Consider the following 23,516-nt stretch of genomic DNA (forward strand, 5'->3'; position numbering starts at 1 on the left):
AAATATTATTGTAATGCACCTGGAATTGATATAGATTGTCATCTCTCGGGACAAGTCAGGATTTCTCCATATGGTCCCTAGACGTCAGCCCCAGCTCAGTGGTTCTAACTAATATAGCTATAAATCCACTGACAAATGAACTGTATCATAGCAGCAAGTGAAAAAACACCTTTTTAGAAGAAGTATCCACATTGAAATCTTTTTAAGACTGACGCCATGCTAAAGAAAAGGGAATCGTTAGTCATGGCAAGTAATGGATGGGAGTTGTTGTACATACTCCTGGTCAGTTGGAGGATGATGAAGATATTGAGGACTCTGATTCAGATAGTGTTTATGAATTAGTGGGGGACCTGGGGTTACAGGTAGTAGAACAGGTTGGAGGCCAGCCACAGGATGGGGCTATGAGTTCAGGATCTAGCGAGAGAGAATCAGACGCTCCTGGGTTAACCCTAAATTCAGAAGGGCCCAAAAACGTAGAGAACAGGTATCTGGAAGAAGATATTAAGGAGATGAATGGGTTAAATACTGTAGTGATTTATTTGGCAGGTGATAAATACTGTAGTGATTTATTTGGCAGTGGGGAAGAAGGGTGGAGTATTCTGTGTTGATTAACAGTCAGGGCTGCTGTTTTAGAAATCATGCTGTTAGAAAAATAAATCTTGTTAAGTGGAGAAGGAGAAGGAATGTGAGAAATACAGTTAAGGGAGATAACAGACCAAGAGATAAGTGCCTGTATGAAATGTGTTTGAATTCCAGAAGAGCAGAGAAATGTGTTTGAATTCCAGAAGAGCCTGCTCCAGATGTTGCCTTCTGCTTTCCTGTCTGCACATTTGTTCCTTTTCTTCTGCATACCTACCCATCCACACTTTCTCACAGTATTTGATTTTGTAAGGTGAGGGCTTGGATGGAGTGAAGCTACCTCTGGGCCTTGATTGTCTCTGAGAATGCCAAGGTGTTGCTCAATTAGCCAGAAATGCTGAAATGCCAGCATTAGTGATGGGCAAACCCAATGGTGTTCGGGTTCAGCAAGTTCGGATGAACTTTACGCAAATTCGGCCAAACCCGAACTGAACCTGAACCTGAACGGGGAATCCCACCAAGAGATTCTGGGGGCGGAGCTTTGACATCACATATACCGACAGGTTGCTAAGGACGCCAAGGTGATCACTTCCTGGATTCCATGGAATCCAGGAAGTAATCACCTTGGCGTCCCTAGCAACCTGCCGGTGACGTCAAGGCTCCACCCCCAGATTCTCTTTGTGGGAGGGATTCCCCAGCTCCTTCAAAGGGAGGTCTTCACATAAAAATAAACATTGTTATTTTTATGAAAAAAGACGCTGCAGCAGCGCTGTAAGCAAAGGGCGGTCCTTTCATGTAAAAGTAAACATGTTTATTAGTCGGTCTTGGAGATAATATGGTCCTGTACCATGTGGGACTTTATAACCAACACTTTGAATTCTATCCGGAAACCAATCAGTAGCCATTGTAGTGTTATCTGAATGTCGATAAATCAGATGTTGCATTGCTTCTTAACAGAGTATGGTCCTTGGATTTCTAAAATATGTACGATTCTTCGTGGCAAGCCACCAAAATATGATACAGATATTTTTTATATATGTATATACTTCTGTTTTCAGGAACTCGAGAGAGCTTGGAGAGAATACGACAAACTGGAATATGATGTGACTATCACGAAGAACCACATGCAGGAGCAGCTGGAACGGACAGGCGAAGTTCAGGTGGGACTAGAATGTCAACTTTGTTCCATAGCATTCTAAAATAGGAAGGTTTTTATCATTTGTTAGCTCCCTACATGGCCTGGGAGCAGGTTATTTGAAGCACCCTCTTTTCCCAGTCAAATCTCCAACAGAGTAGGGAGGCAAGGGAATAGCCGCCCCGAGTCTACAGAGAGGGGCGGCATACAAATCTAATTAATAATAATAATAATAATAATAATAATAATAATAATAATAATAATAATAATAATAATAATAATATCATCGCAGGTCCCTTCTCCTAAGGACAGTGATGGCGAACCTATTTTCCCTCCGGTGCCGAAAGAGCGTGGGTGTGCGCTATCACACATGCGCGAGTGCCCACACCCATAATTCATGCCTGGGGAGGGTGAAAACAGCTTCCCCCACCCCCAGAGGCCCTCTGGAAGCTGGTGGGCCCAATGGAAGCCAGGGTGGGGGGTAAAAACACCCTGCCCTATCCCCCCGGAAGCTCTCTAGAAGCAAAAAATGCCCTCCCAGAGCCTCTGTGCAAGCCAAAAACCAGCTGGGTGGCACATACCTGCACACTGGAGCCAGCACATATGGCTCCGTGTGCCACCAGTGACACCCATGCCATAGGTGTCCTAAGGAGGTCCAATGGGGCCTTCTCTGTGGTGGCATTGTCCTTGTGGAAATAAGATTGGTCCCACTTCGACACTCTTTCAAAAGGCCCCGAAGACACGTTTTTGCCAGCAGTTCTGGAGACTCCAGGATGATATGGTCCCTATCTTTATTTATTAATTAGATTTGTATGCCGCTCCTCTCCGTAGACTACCAAGTGATTGTTGTGAAGTTGGCAGGAGATGGGTTTTGCATTGGGGATTAATTTCCGTAAGCCACTCAGAATCACCACGAGAAAATAGTAATTATGTAAATCACAAATATTGTTTTGGACTTAGCGGGTATTTGCTAGATGTTTTCTTCAACACGACGGATTATGTTGCAGAAGAGACTCATAGAATGGCTGTTTAAACAGGCAGAGTGTTGCTTTGAAAAAGAAAACGATAGAAGGATTAATTAGAAAAGCTCTACCTTAGTGAATGGAATTAAAAATAAAAGAGGTTGAATGATACAGGATGAAAATGACGCGTGGGAATTCTGAAAGGCATATTGTAGAGATTTGTGTCAGAATGATAATACGTTGAAGGGTAGAATTGAAATTAATGCTACAGATAATAGCATTCAAGAAATAATGAAAAGGAAATTGTAAATGCCGTGAGAATGTTGGGGAAAATGGTAGGGCTGAAATAATAATGAAATTGAGGAGATGAGAAAATACTTGCATGATTTGCCTCTAGAGCGGTTTTTCAAAAATATCAATTAAAAAATACTTCGCGGTTCTTTTCCCTATACCACGGTTTTTCCCACCCGATGACGTCATATGTCATTACCAAACTTTCGTCTGCCTTTAAAAAACATTTTTTTAAATAAACTTGAATAAATAAACATGGTGAGTAATAATCTAAATGGTTGCTAAGGGAATGGGAAATGGTAATTTAGGGTTTTAAAGTGTTAAGGGGAGGCTTGGGATACTGTTCATAGCTAAAAATAGTGTATTTACTTCCGCATCTCTACTTCGCGGAAATTCGACTTTCGCGGGCGGTCTCGGAACGCATCCCCCGCGAAAATCGAGGGAACACTGTATTGCTTTATGCCAAGTAGGCAGCGTGTTAAACTGATCTTTGCTTTTATTGAGAAATATCTCAGTTTGAGAAAGAGTGCTTGTTATACGTTTGTTGACTTTAAAAATGTCTCCGACAAAGTGAATAGGATTGAATTATGGAATGTTTTGCCTAAGAATGACATTAAACATTGGTTGCTGGGTTTATCCGCAGTGTTTTACTTACGATGTGGCGTAAGTAAACAGGCATGAGAATAATTAGATTTATATATTTTTAATATTTCAAGACAGAGTAGGAGTGTCCCCTTAGCTTAATGGCTAAATGAATAAAGTTTTTGATAATGGTAAACCATATTAGTTGAGAATTGTAAACAAACTACAACTGTCTTGTTGGCTAAGAACATAATGATTATCAGCATCCTTCGAACAGTGGGGTGCAGTGAGAAATATTGATTTATTAATGTATTATATTTCAGAGACCATAATAATTGGCTTCAGAGGAAAAATAGTAGAAAGATTTGCAAGTTATATATAAATGGTGGAAAACTAGAGCAAGTTGATGAATTCATTTATCTTGGTCAATACTTAAAAAGGGCAGATTCTCTATTTTTGCACAGTGTATATTCCATCGTTGGTCAGTAGGGGGCACCGCATGACATGTTTTGTGCTGATTGGAATTCTTCAGGTGTAGGTAGCCAGATGTTCTCCTTTGGGATTTAAACATTTACCTGAAAATTAACTCACAGAGCTTCACATTTTAGATGCCTGCATACAGTGTATTGGGTTTAGGAATATCCAGGAGCTTTTAATCAGCTTAGCAGTTGCTATCGGGCTCTTTTGCTTAAAGTCTCTCACAGAAGAGAGATAACAGGTATTACATATTATGTCATGCCCCATTTATGGGATTTTGCATGACTTATCACAGTGTTTCCCAACCTTGGCAACTTGAAGATATCTGGACTTCAACGCCCAGAATTCCCCAGCCAGCATTCACTGGCTGGGGAATTCTGGGAGTTGAAGTCCAAATATCTTCAAGTTGCCAAGGTTGGGAAACACTGACTTATCAAACTATGGGCTAATCAGTAAATGTGGATAAAGGCAAAGGCATAGAGCCGAAGTGGCGCAGCAGGTAGGGTACAGTACTGCAGGCCACCAAAGCTGACTGTAGATCTGTAGGTCAGCGGTTCAAATCTCATCACCGGCTCGAGGTTGACTCAGCCTTCCATCCTTCCGAGGTGCACTTTGAATAACACAACTTCTCCCGAAAGAGAATAAATAATTAAGCACATGGCAATTAATCTACCAACATTAAAACATGTTTCTAGAAGATCCAGCTGAGTAGGGTGCGAGGACCAGAGAACACCCTTGTCAACTCAGGTTTTAAGGCTGGACTTGTTTCTATCCCTCCTTCTTTCTGGCTCATAAATTACTTACCTCGAGTCCCACTAGACAACACAACTGTGGGCCATTTCACCCGAGCTGCATCACTTACCACTGCCTTTGCTGTGCACATCTCAAACGTTGTGCACAGTTTATTTATTTATTCATTCATTCATTCATTCATTCATTCATTAGATTTGTCTGCCGCCCCTCTCCGCAGACTCGGGGCGGCTCACAGCAATAATAAAGACAATGTAAAAACAAATCTAATAATTTAAAAAGCACTAAAAACCCCATTATTAAAAGCAAATATACACACAAACATACCATGTATAAACTGTATAGGCCCGGGGGAGATGTCTCAGTTCCCCCATGCCTGACGGCAGAGATGGGTTTTAAGAACTTTACGAAAGGCAAGGAGGGTGGGGGCAGTTCTAATCTCCGGGGGGAGCTGGTTCCAGAGGGTTGGGGCCAACACAGAGAAGGCTCTTCCCCTGGATCCCGCCAAACGACATTGTTTAGTCGACGGGACCCGGAGAAGGCCAACTCTGTGGGACCTAACTGGTCGCTGGGATTCGTGCGGCAGAAGGCGGTCCCGGAGATATTCTGGTCCGATGCCATGAAGTTCCAACTACGCAGAACTTGCTATTCCATAATTACGTGTGCCAGCTATTGCAAGCAGCAGTAACTATCTTGAGAGTTTGGTTATCTTGAAAGAAGCCAGCAAAATAGGCTTTTTGATTAGGTCCAGGAAAATATCAGTGGCAGTGGACTCAGAGCAGAACATTAAAGGGTGCATGATACTAGTTGAAAATAATTGGATGCATTAAAAGCACGGTGTCTCATCGCTAACTTTTATCTCTGGCAGACTGAGTCGACTGGGATACAGCGTGCTCAGATTCAGAAAGAGCTTTGGCGAATTCAGGATGTAATGGAAGGTTTGAGTAAACATAAGCAGCAAAGAAACAGCACCACGGAGGCAGGTAAATTAGCATATTGACTTCCTGCAGATCTATGGGACTAACAGAGAAAGAAGCCTGTACAATGAATAAATGCTGTACTTATAACTCTTTGATGAAATGCAATTTTATTTCCAATGATCAAAAAGGAAAATAATGGAATTTCTGAATCACTGCCAATCTGTGCTGCCGCAACCTTAATTTTTAATCGTTATTTATGATAAGCTAAACATTTTGCTTTGTTTTTAAATAGGTGTCATACAATCAAATACCTTTTCACCAAAATATAAAAACGAGGTATGTTTTTCTACTTTCTTTTTGAGATTCTGTAGAAGCTATTTAATTTCCAGACTTAAGCACCTGCTTCTCCATTTACGTGTATACAGTATTTCATAAGTTTAGAATAGAACAACAGAGTTGGAAGGGAACTTGAAGGTCTTCTAATCCAACCCCATGGATAGGCAGAAAAACCTACAGCAGACAGATGGTTATCCAACATCTTCTTTAAAACTTCCAGTGTTGGAGCATTCACAATTTCTGGAGACAAGCTCTTCCACCGATGAATTGTTCTCAAATTCTAAGATTCAATAAAATATCTATAGGTGGGGTTCATTTAAAAGTTAAGGGGATTTTAATGTAATGTTACTTAGATTTCTACATATTCTGAGCCGCTCTGAGTCCCAGGAGAAGGGTGGCATAGAAATCAAATAGATAGATAGATAGATAGATAGATAGATAGATAGATAGATAGATAGATAGATAGATAGATAGGAAGAAGATAGATAGATGATAGATAGATAGATAGATAGATAGATAGATAGATAGATAGATAGATAGAAGATAGATAGATAGATAGATAGATAGGAAGAAGATAGATAGATAGATAGATAGATAGATAGATAGATAGATAGATAGATAGATAGGAAGAAGATAGATAGATAGATAGATAGATAGATAGATAGGAAGAAGATAGATAGATAGATAGATAGATAGATAGATAGATAGGAAGAAGATAGATAGATAGATAGATAGATAGATAGATAGATAGATAGATAGATAGATAGATAGAAGACAGACAGACAGACAGACAGACAAATAGATAATAAACATTCAGATTACACTTATTATGAATATAAATTTGAATATTGACTTTTTTGGGGGGGGATCCCTCATCACACACACGTATTTCCGAGAAAAATAAATATTGTTTTGCTTGTGTGTCTCAAATAATTATGAGCTGAGCGCATCAAACAACGGTTTAATGAAATGTATGAAGCTGAATGTAATTTCTGCCTTTGGTACGAGTGGAATATCGGGAAAGAGTTGCTTTAAAAGGGCTGTATCAGTGTATTAAAAAAAAAACTGGACAGATTTTTTTTGTATGGGAAAGCTATAAAATCTTTTCATTATTGCTTGGTGAATTTATGAACAAAGGTACCATATATTTGAACATGGATGTACATAGGGCTGTATACAATGAAGCAAAAATGTAAATAAATTTATAGGAAGGAAACAGAATAATTTTTAATTTAAAGAGCTACAGGTAGTCCTCGACTTACGACCAAAATTGAGCCCAAAATTTATGTTGCTAAGTGAACTTTGGCCCACTTTCCTGTCACATTTGTTAAGTGAATCATGGCCATTGATGGCTGTTCGGTGGACTTTGCTTGTCCGAAGGTCACAGAAGGTGATCGTGTGACCTCAGGACACTGTGATTGTCATAAATATGAGCCCATTGCCAAGTTTCGAAATTTTGTTCACATGACCACGGGGATGCTTAAACAGTCGTAAGAGTGGAAAATGGCCGTAAGTCACTTTTTTCAGTGCCGTGGTAACTTTGAACAGTCACTGACCAAACAGTTGTAAGTCGAGGGCTACCTGTATTTGTGACCTAAGTAAAGTGCTTTCCTTTGCTTAAGGGTGGTAGTGGAGAGGAACTAAGGCCTATTTTTAAACAATACCCAAAAGAAAAGAGAATTGCGTCCACCTTTGTGTATCTGACATAATTGGGGGGGGGGTTTTTTCCCTCTATCCTTTGTTGCGACAGCAGCTTCCCTCTAACCCAGGGGTGTCAAACTTGATTTTATTGAGCGCCATATCATGGTTCTGTTTGACCTCAGGGGGACTGGGGGCGTGGCCTGTTTGATGTCACGCACGTTGGGGGCACCTGTGACGGCCCGAGAGCTCTGCCAACAAAAATGGGCTCCCAAGCTCCATTTTCAGCTGCGACGGCCTCCTGCAATCCTCTGCCGGTGAAAATGGAGTTCGGGAGGACCACCCACAGCCCTCCTAAGCTTTGCTTTCGCTGGCAGAGGCACTGAGGGCCAGTCCTTCGCTGTTTCCGGGGCAATCCCGCGGGCCAGATCTAAGCACCCTGCAGGCCGGATCCTGTTCTGTCGGGCTCTCTGGTAGACTCCTCCCCAAAATTCACAGGTACAAATTTCAGACACACAGACGTTTGAAAATTCAAAACAATGTTCTTTATACCGAAAATGCAAATAAATGAAGCCCTCTTTTGGTATAGCAAAGAGCACTTGTCTCCAACCAAACTGGTAATTTGTACAAGTCCCTTATCAGTTCTGTGATACTTAGCTTGCAGCTGTGAGGCAATTCACAGCCCTTCTTCTTTCACAAAGTGAAACACACTTTGCTCTGGTTTAGTTTCAAAGCAGGGAAAAAATCAGCACACAAAAGGTCAAAGTCAGTAAAGCCGTCACGAAACACAACGATCAGATAATCCTCCACAATGGCCAAACCCACAGGCTACTCTTTATAGCAGCCTCACTAATTACCACAGCCCCACCCAACCACAGGTGGCCTCATTTTCTTTGATAATAATCTCTCAGTTGTTGTTGCCTATGCATCGCTCTCCGCATGCGTGGCTGTATCATTAACTCTTGTTCCGAATCCAAGGAGGAGCTAGATAATTGATCTCCTTCTGAGCTGTCTGCCACACACTCCTCCTCCCTGTCACTCATGTCTTCTTGGTCAGAGGAGCCTTCATCAGCAGATTCCACCGGGAGCAAAACAGGCCTGCAGCATGTGGATGTCTCCCCCACATCCACAGTCCTTGGGGCAGGAGCTGGGCCAGAGCTAACCACAACAGATCCGGGCCTTGAGTTTGACACCCCTGCTCTAAACCCCCCAACTGTCTTGTAAACCGCTGTGAAATATTTGAAAGAAGTTGTGTACGTCTTGTGAGAGAGGAGCACATCTAAATCAGGTGACTGTTCTGCAATCTTTAGGAAGAGGAAGTAGTCCCACCTCGTCCTCCGCTCCCTCGGTCCTATGACTTTGCAGAGCAACTTCCCATAATCCCCCCTCTGCCCTGTGATAGCAGCTCCTTGCTCTGTTATAGCAGGGGCCCCGTCCATCTGCCTGAAGAGAAGAAGATTCATCAAGTCCAAGGCTACCAAAGAAATGGAGCTCACTGTGTAAGTGGCCACCATTGCCACGTCCTCCGCCCACCGAGCATCACGTACCCTTCCCATCTCCTCTCCCGCACGGTTGCCGTTTGATTTGATGGACCATCCCACTCATTTTATGTTGCTTTCCCTTTATCAGCTTCGTCATTTCGTTTCACTTTTGTTTCAAGGAAATTACTCACATTTGCCATTTCTGATTTTCATTTTGGGGAGGGGTTTTTTTTTCTTCTTCTTTTCCCTCCCCCAAATATTTTGTGAATGTAAATATATAACCCCAACCCTTGATTCAGATTGTCTGCATGTGCGTGTTAGATTCAAACTTGTCGTTTAACATGGGTTAGAACAAGCTTTTTTGCTCTGTTCTATTGAGCTGAATCATGCCATTTTTATTGGCATGGTTTTTTTATTACTGTCTATTCAAAATCCTTCGTGCAGATCATGTTTTTCAAAGTTTTAAAAAAAGAAATAAAATTGTGACAGAAAACTCCTTGCCCCAGAGGGAGTATACAATTTGCATTTGAACAAAATAAAAAGAAATTGGAGAGGGAACACAGTTTTCAGGACTTTAAAACAGAGGTCTTCACATTTGGTAACTTTAAGACTTCAAGTCTTAAAGTCCCCGAGTCTGCGGAGAGGGGCGGCATACAAATCTAATAAATAATAGTAATAATAATAGTAATAAAAATAAGGACTATTACAGAGTGTGGGAGAAATTATACAACTGGGTGGAAATTAAGAAAAATGCATAGTAAATAGAATTGTAAAAGATAAACTTTGTATACATATAAATTGTAAATGTTTAATGTTGTTTGTATGGTGTTTAAATGTTTGTATGTTAAATATAATAATAATAATAATAATAATAATAATAATAATAATAATAATAATAATAAATCCCAGGAGACAGCAGAATTGAGGAGAAGCAGCTAGAGAAATTAGTGAAATACGAAGATCTAAAAATCGAGCTGCAACGATTTTGGCATAAGCCAGTGAAAGTGGTCCCAGTGGTACTTGGCACGCTGGGCGCTGGGCCAAAGGATCTCAGCGGACATTTGAAAACCATCGGAATTTACAAAATCTCCATCTGTCAATTGCAAAAGGCCGCTTTACTGGGATCGGCAAACATAATTCGCCGCTACATCACGCAATCCTAGGTGCTTGGGAAGCGCCCGACTGGTGATGAAATACAAAATCCAGCATAGTGATCTCATTTGCTGTGTTGTACTGAAATAATAATAATAATAGTAATAGTAATAGTAACAACAACTCCCAGAATTCAAACTTTCCATTGCTAAGCCAGACAACTTGTGGACTTCAACTCCCAGAATTCTCCAGCCAGCATAGAATTGAAGTCCACAAGGCTTAAAGTTGCCAAGTTTGAAGACCTCTGCTTTAAACGACAAGGAAAGGAGGGGAAGAGATGATTTTGGGGGGCTCAAAAATGAAAAAGAGAAAGATATTTAGGAATCATTCAATAAGAAATTAGAACAATTTGACCTTTTCTGAACCGGAGCTTCAGATTTTAATACCAATTACATGAGAATTCCTTTGTAATTAGGTGCTGATACAACAAGGAGAATGAATCTTGCGTTTGTTCTTCTGGTTTGTTTTTAGGGTCCTGATTATCGCCTTTATAAAAGTGAACCTGAACTAACAACTGTAACCGAAGTTGACGAGTCGAATGGAGAAGAAAAAGCAGACCCCGCTTCTGAGTCAGAAGCTTCTATGACTAAAGGTATTAATGAGACCCTCTGCTTTAAAATGGCTTCATTTCCATCTATAGGCAACGGTGCAATCTGCAGCCACCATGGGAGGAAACCCACCTTTGCCGCCAGGCATGGGGGAATTGAGATACACTTTCCCCCTAGGCCTTTACAATTTTATGCATGGTATGTCTGTATGTATGATTGGTTTTTATATAATGGGTTTTTAACTGTTTTTAGTATTGGATTATTGTCATATACTGTTTTATTACTGTTGTTAGCCGCCCCGAGTCTGCGGAGAGGGGCGGCATACAAATCCAATAAATAAAATAAATAAAATAGCTTTATTAGCAGCAAAGGTGAAATGTTCTCGGTTCGGTCGTGCCTGTCGGTCATTGGAGAACCAATTGCAAAGGCAGCGTAAAGCTCCGCCTACAGCCCGGATGCCGCCATTTGCGCAGAGGGTAAAAGAACCAAATACCAGTGGGTGGCAGAGCCTCGGGCTGCCTTCGCAACCGGCTCTCTGACAGCTGAGCAAACTGGGAACATTTCACCCCTGATTAGCCATTACCACGTTTTCCACGTTTTCTTATACGATGAGCATGCAAAGTTAAATTTTCATTACATGACTGGGAGGCATCAAGTTAGGCATAACTCAAATAATCCCTATAATATTGATCGTCCTCGACATTTGACTCAGCCTTCCATCCTTCCGAGGTGGGTAAAATGAGGACCCGGATTGTGGGGGCAATAGCGTAGCTCTGTTTAAAAAGTGCTGTTGCTAACATGTTGTAAGCCGCCCTGAGTCTAAGGAGAAGGGCGGCATAAAAATTGAATGAATGGATGGATGAATAAATAAATAAATAAATAAATAAATTTGACTACAATTGAGCTGAATATGATTTTACTTTGAGAAGGGATGGTGTCTAGTAAAAAAACAACAATCCCAGCGACTGATTAGGTCCCACAGAGTGGGCCTTCTCCGGGTCCCGTCAACTAAACAATGTCGTTGGGCGGGACCCAGGGGAAGAGCCTTCTCTGTGGCGGCCCCGGCCCTCTGGAACCAACTCCCTCCAGAGATCAGAATTGCCCCCACCCTCCTCGCCTTTCGTAAGCTCCTTAAAACCCACCTCTGCCGTCAGGCATGGGGGGATTGAGATATTCTTTCCCCCTGGGCCTCTACAGTTTATGCATGGTATGTCAGTATGTATGTCTGGTTTTTATAATAAGGGTTTTTAGTTGTTTTTTTATTGGATTGCTACATATTGTTTTTATCACGGTTGTTAGCCGCCCCGAGTCCACGGAGAGGGGCGGCATACAAGTCCAATAAGTAAGTAAGTAAGTAAGTAAGTAAGTAAGTAAGTAAGTAAGTAAGTAAGTAAGTAAGTAAGCAAGCAAGCAAGCAAGCAAGCAAGCAAGCAAGCAAGCAAGCAAGCAAGCAAGCAAGCAAGCAAGCAAGCAAGCAAGCAAGCAAGCAAGCAAGCAAGCAAGCAAGCAAGCAAGCAAATAAATAAATAAATAAATAAATAAATAAATAAATAAAAACAACCCTCCTTTTATATTTTGGTGGTATTTTGAAACCAGCCATGCTACTGCTTTCTTTTTAGATATGGACAGACACGTAACAGCGTTTTTCAACCATCTAATAAATGGTCAGTGACCCCAGTAAAATGATTATCCTTGCCTCCATTAATAGTAAAAAAATAAATAAATAGTGAGCTAAATTTAAGACTCCGTATAAATCTTCATTTAACTTGAGCGATTTAAGTGTCCTTAGGTGAGGAACGTTAATTTGTGTGTGCATCTGCATTCATTGTGGCAATATTGATCAACAGATTATGGCCCTTGAATTGTCTCAGGGCTTTGTCACGGAGACTTGCAAGGTAATCAACGTTAATTGTTTAATGTTTATCTCCAGACTACAGCGGCCTTTCCCCATAGTGGAAAGAAAAATCAATATCAAAGAATGAGCAAAGAGCAAAACAGCCTGAAAAATTGTTTTATCCTATCAATTTTTTTTTAAGTTAAGGAATTGAGCCTTAGCAGTTGAAAAAGTAAGAAAACGAGGCTTGTCTACATCTTTCTGATTGGTAAATTGTCTTTCATTGAGGCCGTTGGCTAGTACAAGCAGTCCTCGTTTTACAACCATTTGTTTAATGATTGTTCGTTGTGGGTGTGGGGGGATGTAAGATGAACCTTAACCTAGGTGGGATTCTGGGAAGTACTCAGAATCGGAATGACAATGGCGTAGCTAACATGGTTCTGTTAATAAATCAAGCTCTGATTGAGAGAATTGGACTGGGACTTGGTTTTATTTCTCAGATGCTATTTGGAACGCTGACATACAAATTCTGATTCTGAGACCCTCTCTGTTGTAAGTCAAGGATTATCTGTACATAAAACATTGTCGTGATGATATGCATAATGCATCTGTATGCCTAATACACTTACGCGGGATAAGGAGTGTAGAGTAAAAACGGAATTCAGTCTATTTTAAGGATTCGTCTTTAAATGCCTAACTGTCTGCACTTCTAAACAGCGGGAGGAGAAATCTGAGCCTGATCTGAATGGCTGCTTGTGGGTTGTTTCCATGTAAATAGCTTCTGGTTGCATATTAAGATCTTTGAGTCCTGTTGTTAACAGATGGAGAACGTATAACCATCTAGAAATAGCTGAGCTATAACATGTAATTTAATGGTATTTGGAAGGCCCTTAGTTCGCGATTCCTGCTGGGATGCCGGAAGAGGGGTTTGCACTATTATGTTACTTATTCCAGGAAATAGCCATTTCCAAATCACTAATTTGGGGAGGAAATTAGCATAATATTTCCAAGTGGTATGGGATGACTTAGCTAGATTGCCTGACTTTAGATCATGGTCACTATACAGAATAGACTAGAATAGAATTCTTGACTGGCCAAGTGTCATTGGACACACAAGGAATTTGTCTTTGGTGCAGATGCTCTCAGTGTACATAAAAAGAAGAGATACATTTGTCAAGAATCGTGACGTACAACACTTTTTCCTAGGGTACAAATAAGCAATCAGAAAACAATATTAATATAAATCATAAGGATACAAGCAACAAGTTGCAGCCATACGGTCATAAGTGGGAGGAGATGGGTGATGGAACGATGAGAAGACTAATAGTAATAGTATTGTAGCCTTAGTGAATAGCTTAACAGCAGTGAGGGAATTATTTAATAATTAACTAATTTATTATTAATTAATATGGTAGTTGCTTGCAAAATTGTGAATGTAAGAGGGAATGTTTACGTGTTTGAGATTGTTTTGTTTCTTTAATTTATAAATAGGGGAGGAGGAAAGAAAAACCATCGCTAGTGAAAACTGCTATGTGGTTACTACATCCTTCTTCTGTTAAAGCAAGGCGTTTGGTTGAATAATTGGTGTTGTGGTTGGCTCTGGCCCAGCTCCTGCCCCAGGGAATGTGGAGGTGGATGCAGGGGAAACTTCAACATGTCACAGGCCTGTATTATTGCCGACAGAATCAGTTCAGAGTTTAGTTTCCTCGGACAAAGAAGAAGGTGGGAGTGACTTGGAAGAGGGCGGCTTGGCACACAGCCCAGGCAGTCAATCTCCATTATCTTCCATGATGTCTTGATTCGGATGAAGATGTCTTGGACCCACGCAAGCGCAGAGTTATGCGTAGAAGAGACCAATTGAGGACATATTACAGGAGATAAGAGAGGCCACCTGTGTTTGGGTGGGGCTCCAACAATTAGGGCTGCTGCTATAAATAGCAGCGTGTGGGTTTGGATGTTGTGGAAGAGTATCTGATTGTAGTTCTTCAGGAATCGTGTGTTGCTGTTTTCTGGACTTTGTTTGTTGATTTTTCACGCCTTTGAAACCAAAGCAGGGCAAAGTGTGTGTGTGTGTGTGTGTGTGTTTCACTTCTTGGAAGAAGAAGGGCTGTGACATTTCTTCACAGCTGCAATCTAAGTACTTAAGGACTGATAAAGGACTTATACAAACTACCGGGTTGTTTTGGGATGAGTGCTCTTTGCAATACAAAAAGAGTGCTTCTTTTATTTTGAATTTTGTGATAAAGAACATTGTTTTGAATTTTCAAACGTGTGTGTGTGTCTGAAATTTGTACCCTTGAATTTTCGGGAGGCTCCCACCAGAGAACCCGGCAGAACAAATTGGTAGGCTTTATTTTAAGACTGTGGCTGGAACCTAAATAATTGTGCAGTTTTCTAAGTGATTTATGTCTACATCCAACTGGATGTGGATGTTGGTGGCTCTCATTAATATAATGAGAAGATGGTGTTCAGGAAAGAGGGTTCTACCTAGTTTTTAAACAACCAGACGTGGTTGCTAAATGAGGTCTACTTATCAAAAATACTATGTACTATGTGCATCCCAAAATGTTAATACCTACAATTGTCATAACTGTTAAGGAGTGTGCAGAGCGACCCTTGAATTTCCAAGAATGCACAGAGGAAACGTGGAGGTGGCAGATATTCAACTGATAGCCTAGAGCAGGGGTGGGCAATTAATTTTGCCATGGGGCCGCATGAGAAATTGGAAACACTGTACACTGAGAGCATATGCACCAAAGATAAATTCCTTGTGTGTCCAATCACACTTGGCCAATAAAGAATCCTACCTTCTACTTAATATAACGGAATTTAGCATAAATTGGAGGAAATGAATGATAGGAATGATGGGGAAAAAACTAGTAGTAATAGTAATGCAGACTTAGTAAATAGTTTGACAGCGTTGAGGGAATTATTTGTTTAGCAGAGTGATGGCATTCGGGGAAAAACAACTGTTCTTGTGTCTAGTTGTCTTGGTGTGCAGTGCTCTGTAGCAACATTTTGAGGGTAGGAGTTGAAACATTTTATGTCATTGCTCACAGTCACTCATGCCCTCATCACCTCGAGGTTCGATTACTGCAACGCTCTCTACATGTGGCTACCTTTGAAAAGTGTTCGGAAACTTCAGATCATGCAGAATGCGGCCGCGAGAGCCATCGTGGGGCTTCCTAGATTCGCCCACGTTTCTGCAACACTCCGCGGCCTGCACTGGCTGCCGATCGGTTTCTGGTCACAATTCAAAGTGTTGATAATGACCTTTAAAGCCCTACATGGCATTGGGCCAGAATACATCCAGAACCGCCTTCTACCGCATGAATCCCAGCGGCCGATAAGGTCCCACAGAGTTGGCCTTCTCCGGGTCCCGTCGACCACACAATGTCGTTTGGCGTGCCCCAGGTTAAGAGCCTTCTCTGTGGCGGCCCCGGCCCTCTGGAATCAACTCCCCCCAGAGATTAGAATGGCCCCCACCCTCCTTGTCTTTCGCAAATTACTCAAGACCCACCTTTGTCGCCAGGCATGGGGGAATTAGGATATTCCTTCCTAACTCCCCCATTACAAGTTATGTATGGTATGTTTGTGTGTATGTTTGGTTTTTATAATAAGGGTTTTTAGTTGTTTTATTAAATTGGATTGTTACATGTTGTTTTTTATCATTGTTGTTAGCCGCCCCGAGTCTGCGGAGAGGGGCGGCATACAAATCCAATTAATAATAATAATAATAATAATAATAATAATAATAATAATAATGCTGCGAGGGGTCAGTAAGTATTTTCACTGCCCCTAATCTGGAAATGTGTCAGATTAATGTGCTTCTCACCCTAAACGAAGCCTAGTTCTGACATTGTGGCATATTTTAAATGCCTTTCCCTTGTTTTATAGGATCACACTTCCCCATTGGAGTTGTGCCACCCAGAACAAAGTCGCCAACCCCGGAATCTTCAACGATCGCTTCCTATGTGACTTTAAGGAAAACCAAGAAGATAGACCTAAGAACGGTATTTAAAAGAAAAAAAAGATTGTCTTCTAGGCTTCTTCTAATGCTCTCATCAATATGGCATCTCAGCTACTAACGTGGCAGCAATAGGGATGTAAGAGGCAGAAGGAATAACCTTGAGGAACAATTGCAAAAATTGCAGTTTTCTGTTTCCTGGGTTATAGCTTCATCATACTGGATTTGACAACATCTAATGCAGCCTTTGATTAGAACCTCCACTGATCGGCTGTTGAGAAAATTCAAATGGGCAGAGAAAAATTCCAGCGTTTATCTCTTTATCAGAACAGCCCATTCTGTGTCTAAGTGACAATTGGTGGCAGACTCATTTAGGCATTATTCCAGTGCTGAAAATTCACACACTGATATTCTAGATCAGGAGTATCAAACTCAATTTGATTGAGGGTAGCATCAGGCTTGTGTTTGACCTCAGGGGGCCCCCATGGGCCAGTTGCAAGCACACCGGAAGCCACATCTGGCTCCCGAGCCTTGGATTTGACACCCTGTTCTAGATCAGTGTTTCCCAACCTTGGCAACTTGAAGATATCTGGACTTCAACTCCCAGAATTCCCCAGCCAGCAAATGCTGTCTGGGGAATTCTGGGAATTGAAGTCCAGATATCTTCAAGTTGCCAAGGTTGGGAAACACTGTTCTAGATGATGTTCAAGCAGACAGTTTCTTACTGACTAATATACTGCTCAAAAAAATAAAGGGAACACTCAAATAACACATCCTAGATCTGAATGAATGAAATATTCTCATTGAATACAGTGGTACCTCTACTCACGAACTTAATTCGTTCCGTGACCAGGTTCTTAAGTAGAAACGTTTGTAAGAAGCAGCAATTTTTCCCATAGGAATCAATATAAAAGCAAATAATGTGTGTGATTGGGGAAACCACAGGAAGGGTGGAGGCCCTATTTCCTCCCAGGAGATACCTAGAGAGGCCCCACGGAGGCTTCTCCCCGCCTTTTCCAGCCCTGTTTCCTCCCAGGAGATTCCTAGAGAGGCCCCACGGAGGCTTCTCCCCACCTTTTCCAGCCCTGTTTCCTCCCAGAAGATTCCTAGAGAGGCTCCACGGAGGCTTTTCCCCACCTTTCCCAGCCCTATTTCCTCCCAGGAGATTCCTAGAGAGGCCCCACGGAGGCTTCTCCCCGCCTTTTCCAGCCCTGTTTCCTCCCAGGAGATTCCTAGAGAGGCCCCACGGAGGCTTCCCCCCGCCTTTTCCAGCCCTGCTTCCTCCCAGGAGATTCCTAGAGAGGCCCCACGGAGGCTTCTCCCCACCTTTTCCGGTTACAGTTTCAGAGGCACGAGTGTGTAAGTGGAAAATGGTTCTTGAGAAGAAGCAAAAAAAATCTTGAACACCTGGTTCTTATCTAGAAAAATTCGTAAGTAGAGGCATTCTTAGGTAGAGGTACCACTGTACTTCGTTCTGTACAAAGTTGAATGTGCACAACAGCACGTGAAATTAATTGTCAATCAGTGTTGCTTCCTAAGTGGACAGTTTGATTTCCCAGAACTTTGATTTACTTGGGGTTATATTGTGTTGTTTAAATGTTCCCTTTATTTTATTATTTTTTTGAGCAGTATATATTAGGAACCTGAAACTTGACGGTTCAATGTTTACGCAGGTTTTGAAGTAGCCTCGCTGCAGAGGGACGTGGCGTCCGGGGCAAAACGGTATCGTTTGAGGAAATATTGTTACTATCCTCCCTTTTTCTTTCTTTCAAGGAAAGGCCGAGAAGCGCAGTGGAGCAGTTATGCTTGGCAGAAAGTACTCGCCCACGAATGACGCTGGAGGAACAGATGGAAAGAATAAGGAGGCACCAACAGGCCTGCTTGCGTGAGAAAAAGAAAGGGCTGAATCTCTTTGGCATTTCAGATCTCTCCCCTACACAAAGCCCAGCACCCGTCAGAGAAAATCCTTTTAGATTATTGCAGGTAGGCTCTCGTGCTCAGAGTTTTTCAGTGCAACACTCTTTTCACAGACCAAAAACAATGTTCTATTGGTATAATAATACCAAGGGCTTAGGTTGTTTCCAAGTGCTAACTTGGAGATAGAATTTGATCTGATCTTGGCGGATTTCAAGCAGCTAAGCAATTTAAGACCTTATATTATTATTATTATTATTATTATTATTATTATTATTATTATTACTATTATTACTATTATTACTATTATTACTATTATTATTATTGTTTATTAGACTTGTATGCCACCCTTCTCTGAAGACTCAGGGCGGCTCCTAGTGTACAGTACAAAAAAGAATGTGTATACAAATCTAATCAATTAAAACTATAAAACGAAGAACCCGCTATATTAAAAAAACAGTCTATCAACTCAGTCACATATCAGGTGCATGTTGTGGATGTACCTAGGTACACCCACACAACATCAACACTCTGTGGGCTACACTGACTACCAATTGTGACTACCAATATGTGCTTGGGTAGGGCCACCAGCAAATCTCAAATAAAAGGGGCAGTATTATGTAACTATGTAAATAAGAATATGTAAATAGGTTATGTAAATATATGTTTAAATTAAATAATCTACATGCCCAGGCGCAGATTGGCCGAGCCGCGGGTGGGAAAATCCAAACGGCTGTCGAAGCCGCACCGCACCTGCCGCAAACTTTGATTATACTCTAGTTACTTGTTACATTGTTACATGGGTCGATTCTTCAAAAAGAAGAATCAGGCAACCACGTGTCCTTCCAGTTATTCAGATCTAACAGGCAGCACCAATCCAATTCTGAATCATGGTTGGTACTTACAGCAACAACACTAACTGTGATACAATGCTGGCTAAAATAAACCACACATTAACAAACCACGATTACTCTGCCACTGGGACCATAACCAATGTTGGTATGTCTCGGTATAGCCTTTGACATACACTGAGCAGAGAATTTAAACAGAGTGTGGATGTGTGGTAAAGCCAAAGGAAAAAAAGACACAGACTTAGTTATGCTTAATAAGTACTATTTACATATATACAAAACAGAAACAATCCATAACAAGCACTAAGCCATACAATATAATAAGCACTAAGCAAGCACACTCCCCCTTCGAGGCAAAGCAAAAACGAATGAGCGTTAAAGCGTCATTGAGGGAAGGAGTACTGGCGCCCTCTTATGGTGAACCAGCCCAGAATATTTAAAGTGATAGTACAAGAGACTACAATAGGTAGTTTACAATGGCAAACCCTAACAACCATGTACCTTGTACTAACAGTTGGGAAAACCACCATGGAATAAATAGCCACCAAGACGTTCAACCCAGAAGAGTTTTGATCTTTATTTCTTACAGTAAAAGGAAGCGTTGCTTGTGGACTTCTTGATGCTCCCTGTGTTTGGTTGATGCTTGCAGAGATATGTAGCTCGGTAATATCAGCAGCACATTGATAAAGCTTCCCAGTTGGGTAATGAAACATCTGGAAGCAAACTATCGAATCATAAAGTATCCAGAATCCCATAGTTAAACCCTGAGCTACAGCGACTCGCTTCTATTGAAAATGGAATTGCTGGCTGGGGAATTCTGAGATTTGAGGTCCTGCAGAAGGGGAGGGTTGCTATCAATACACCCCAGCGCTCCCGTCTGGTAGCAGCCTGCAGATTGCGCAATTTACACGTCACAGCTCTGGTCTTCACCAGTCTGTCGCGCAGCATCATCTCTTGTTTTGAATTTTTTGCTTTGTTTCCTGCGCTGAAGCAAAACCTTGCAAAGGGACATGCGTGCGCACGCAATTTCTGCAATTTTTTGTTTGCACGCATGCACAGAAGTAAACATTCGCCAAAATCTCGCTCACCTGTGTGTCCTATCACAATATTTTAGAAACATAGAAGATTGACGGCATAAAAAGACCTCATGATCCATCTAGTCTGCCCTTATACTATTTTCTGTATTTTATCTTAGGATGGATCTATGTTTATCCCAGGCATGTTTACATTCAGTTATTGTGGATTTACCAACCACGTCTGCTGGAAGTTTGTTCCAAGCATCTACGACTCTTTCAGTCAAATAATATTTTCTCACGTTGCTTCTGATCTTTCCCCCAACTAACCTCAGATTGTGCCCCCTTGTTCTTGGGTTCACTTTCCTATTAAAAACACTTCCCTCCTGAACCTTATTTAACCCTTGAACATATTTAAATGTTTCGATCATGTTCCCCCTTTTCCTTCTGTCCTCCAGACTATACAGATTGAGTTCATTCCTGATAAGTTTTATGCTTAAGACCTTCCACCCTTTTTGTAGCCATTCTTTGGACCCGTTCAATTTTATCAATATCTTTTTGTAGGTGAGGTCTCGAGAACTGAACATAGTTATTTTGACACTTTTTTGCTTCCTGCACATGCGTTGTTGTGGTTAGCTCTGGCCCAGCTCCTGCCCTAAGGAATGTGGAGGTAGATGTGGGGAAAACATCCACATGCCACAGGCCTGTTTTGCTCCTGATAGAATCTGCCGACAAAGTCTCCTCTGACCAAGGAAGTGTGAGTGACAGGGAAGAGGGGAGTTTGGCAGACAGCCCAGTCAATCTTCCTTATCATCCCTGGATTCTGAACAAGAACTTATGACAGATCCACTCATGCGTAGAGTGATGCATAGAAGAGAACCACTGAAGGATTATTACAGGAGATAAGTGAGGTCATATGCGGTTGGGTGGGGCTGCTGTAATTAGTGCTACAGATAAAAAGAGCAGTGTGCTGATTTAGCCTTGTGGAAGTTTATCTGATTCATAGTTTCGTCAAGATCGTGGTTTTGCTGTTTCCCTGTTCAAGACTGGGTGTGGACTTTCTGGAATTTGGAATTGGATTGCATTTAACCTGTGCCTTGTGTGTACCAGAAATTCCCTTTGACATTTTAAAAGAGAGTTTTTTCTGCTTTTCTGTTGATAAAGACTTTTGGTTTTCCTTTTATTGTGTGGTGTGTGTCTTTCTGGACTAATTACCCTGTAATTATGGGCGGTTGGGACACGCCGGCAGAACATGTGTGGAAGCAAAATCTCACAAGGGGAGACGCGCATACGTGAGTGTAGCGAGCGTGCATGAGATTTGTCATGATGCACACGCAGCAACCCGCTCGTGTCCTGCAGGCTTAAAGTCGCCAAGGTTGGAGACCCCTGGTTTACCTGACCGTGTTAGATAAACTTAGTGGAGTTTTGCTTCCAATTAATGGCAAGGAAAACTGTAGAGTTTAGAAGAAGCAGAACGTGTAACATTTCTTGCCTTTGCAATCAGGAACTCCCAGTCAAGGAGGTTTATGAGTCTTGAAAGTTCAGGACATCTCCAAGCAATCATTTTAGAGAAGGTTAATTTGGAGCAATCTTCCTCCTCCTGGTTTACACCTTTCTGAAAGGCTATGAGAATATTTTATAGTGCTCCATTAAAAACAAAACAAAACAAAAAAGAACCAAAGTATTAATATTCTTCCCTAATCTAGATATTTTCCACTGCCGTTCTTAGTATGATAATTTTTAATAGAGGATACGTTTTGCATAAAATAATGGAGCTATAACTATTTATATTTATTTTGATTTGTTAAAGTAAAAATGACATACTGATATAATGAAAGAAGTGGAATAAATGAATTGAGTAGGGAATGTATTTTAAAATTTCTAATAACAACCCTTCCTCCTATTGACCCCTTCAGAGAGGGTGCGCAACTTGGGCATCCTCCTCGATCCACAGCTGACATTGGAACATCATCTTTCGGCTGTGGCGAGGAGGGCGTTTGCCCAGGTTCGCCTGGTGCACCCATTGCGGCCCTATTTGGACAGGGAGTCATTGCTCACAGTCACTCATGCCCTCATCACCTCGAGGTTCGATTACTGCAATGCTCTCTACATGGGGCTACCTTTGAAAAGTGTTCGGAAACTCCAGATCGTGCAGAACGCAGCCGCGAGAGCCATCGTGGGGCTTCCCAGATTCGCCCACGTATCTACAACACTCCGTGGCCTGCATTGGCTGCCGATCAGTTTCCGGTCACAATTCAAAGTGTTGGTCATGACCTTTAAAGCCCTACATGGCATTGGACCAGAGTACCTGCGGAACCGCCTGCTACCGCACGAATCCCAGCGGCCGATAAGGTCCCACAGAGTTGGCCTTCTCCGGGTCCCGCCAACTAAACAATGTCGTCTGGCGGGCCCCAGGGGAAGAGCCTTCTCTATGGCGGCCCCGACCCTCTGGAATCAACTCCCCCCGGAGATTAGAACTGCTCCCACCCTCCTTGTCTTCCGTAAACTACTTAAGACCCACCTATACCGCCAGGCATGGGGGATTTGAGACATCTTTCCCCCAGGCTTATTATAATTTATGTTTGGTATGTATGTGCTGTTTGGTTTTAAATTATGATAGGGTTTTTAGTTTTTTTTAATATTAGATTTGTGCCATTATAATATTGTTTTTATCGTTGTTGTGAGCCGCCCCGAGTCTTCGGAGAGGGGTGGCATACAAATCTAATAAATTATTATTATTATTATTATTATTATTATTATTATTATTATTATTATGTATGGATTAAGATATGATATGAATAGCATTTTCTCTTTTCCTATTCATTTCTGCTCTTCTTTTTTCTTTTCGTTTCTCTTTTATTCTTTCTTTATTTTTATTTTTTTCTCTTTCTTTCCTGGGCTTTTAAAGAGTCATAAATTTGGATATTTTCTATTGTTAAGGCTAGTTATGATAAAATGAGGTTTTTGGCTTTTTAAAAAAAAAATGAAAGTAGGAATGTGTTTTCTAAGAAGGGACTGAAACACCATGGCATAGTTAAGAAAAACAGCAAATAGCCAAGAGAAATTTAGATAGCTATAGCACTTTA

The 23,516-nt window shown here is 41.5% G+C and overlaps 1 protein-coding gene across 12 annotated transcripts in view; it reads left to right on the plus strand.

Annotated features, from left to right (window-relative positions):
- Nucleotides 1-23,516, plus strand: part of PLEKHA5 (pleckstrin homology domain containing A5) — a 278,548-nt gene that overhangs the window by 247,544 nt on the left and 7,488 nt on the right. For 11 of the 12 annotated variants that reach the window (XM_070754322.1, XM_070754313.1, XM_070754314.1 and 8 more), the window contains 6 exons: nucleotides 1,638-1,739; nucleotides 5,645-5,759; nucleotides 5,989-6,032; nucleotides 10,775-10,895; nucleotides 16,583-16,698; nucleotides 18,426-18,635. In XM_070754322.1, the coding sequence (XP_070610423.1) occupies nucleotides 1,638-1,739; nucleotides 5,645-5,759; nucleotides 5,989-6,032; nucleotides 10,775-10,895; nucleotides 16,583-16,698; nucleotides 18,426-18,635 (708 nt within the window). Of the gene's footprint in view, nucleotides 1-1,637; nucleotides 1,740-5,644; nucleotides 5,760-5,988; nucleotides 6,033-8,980; nucleotides 9,170-10,774; nucleotides 10,896-16,582; nucleotides 16,699-18,425; nucleotides 18,636-23,516 lie in introns of all 12 variants that reach the window. The other variant, XM_070754324.1, reaches the window with a different exon arrangement.

Source organism: Erythrolamprus reginae, chromosome 6, assembly GCF_031021105.1.
Source record: "Erythrolamprus reginae isolate rEryReg1 chromosome 6, rEryReg1.hap1, whole genome shotgun sequence".
Classification (NCBI taxonomy): domain Eukaryota; kingdom Metazoa; phylum Chordata; class Lepidosauria; order Squamata; family Dipsadidae; genus Erythrolamprus; species Erythrolamprus reginae.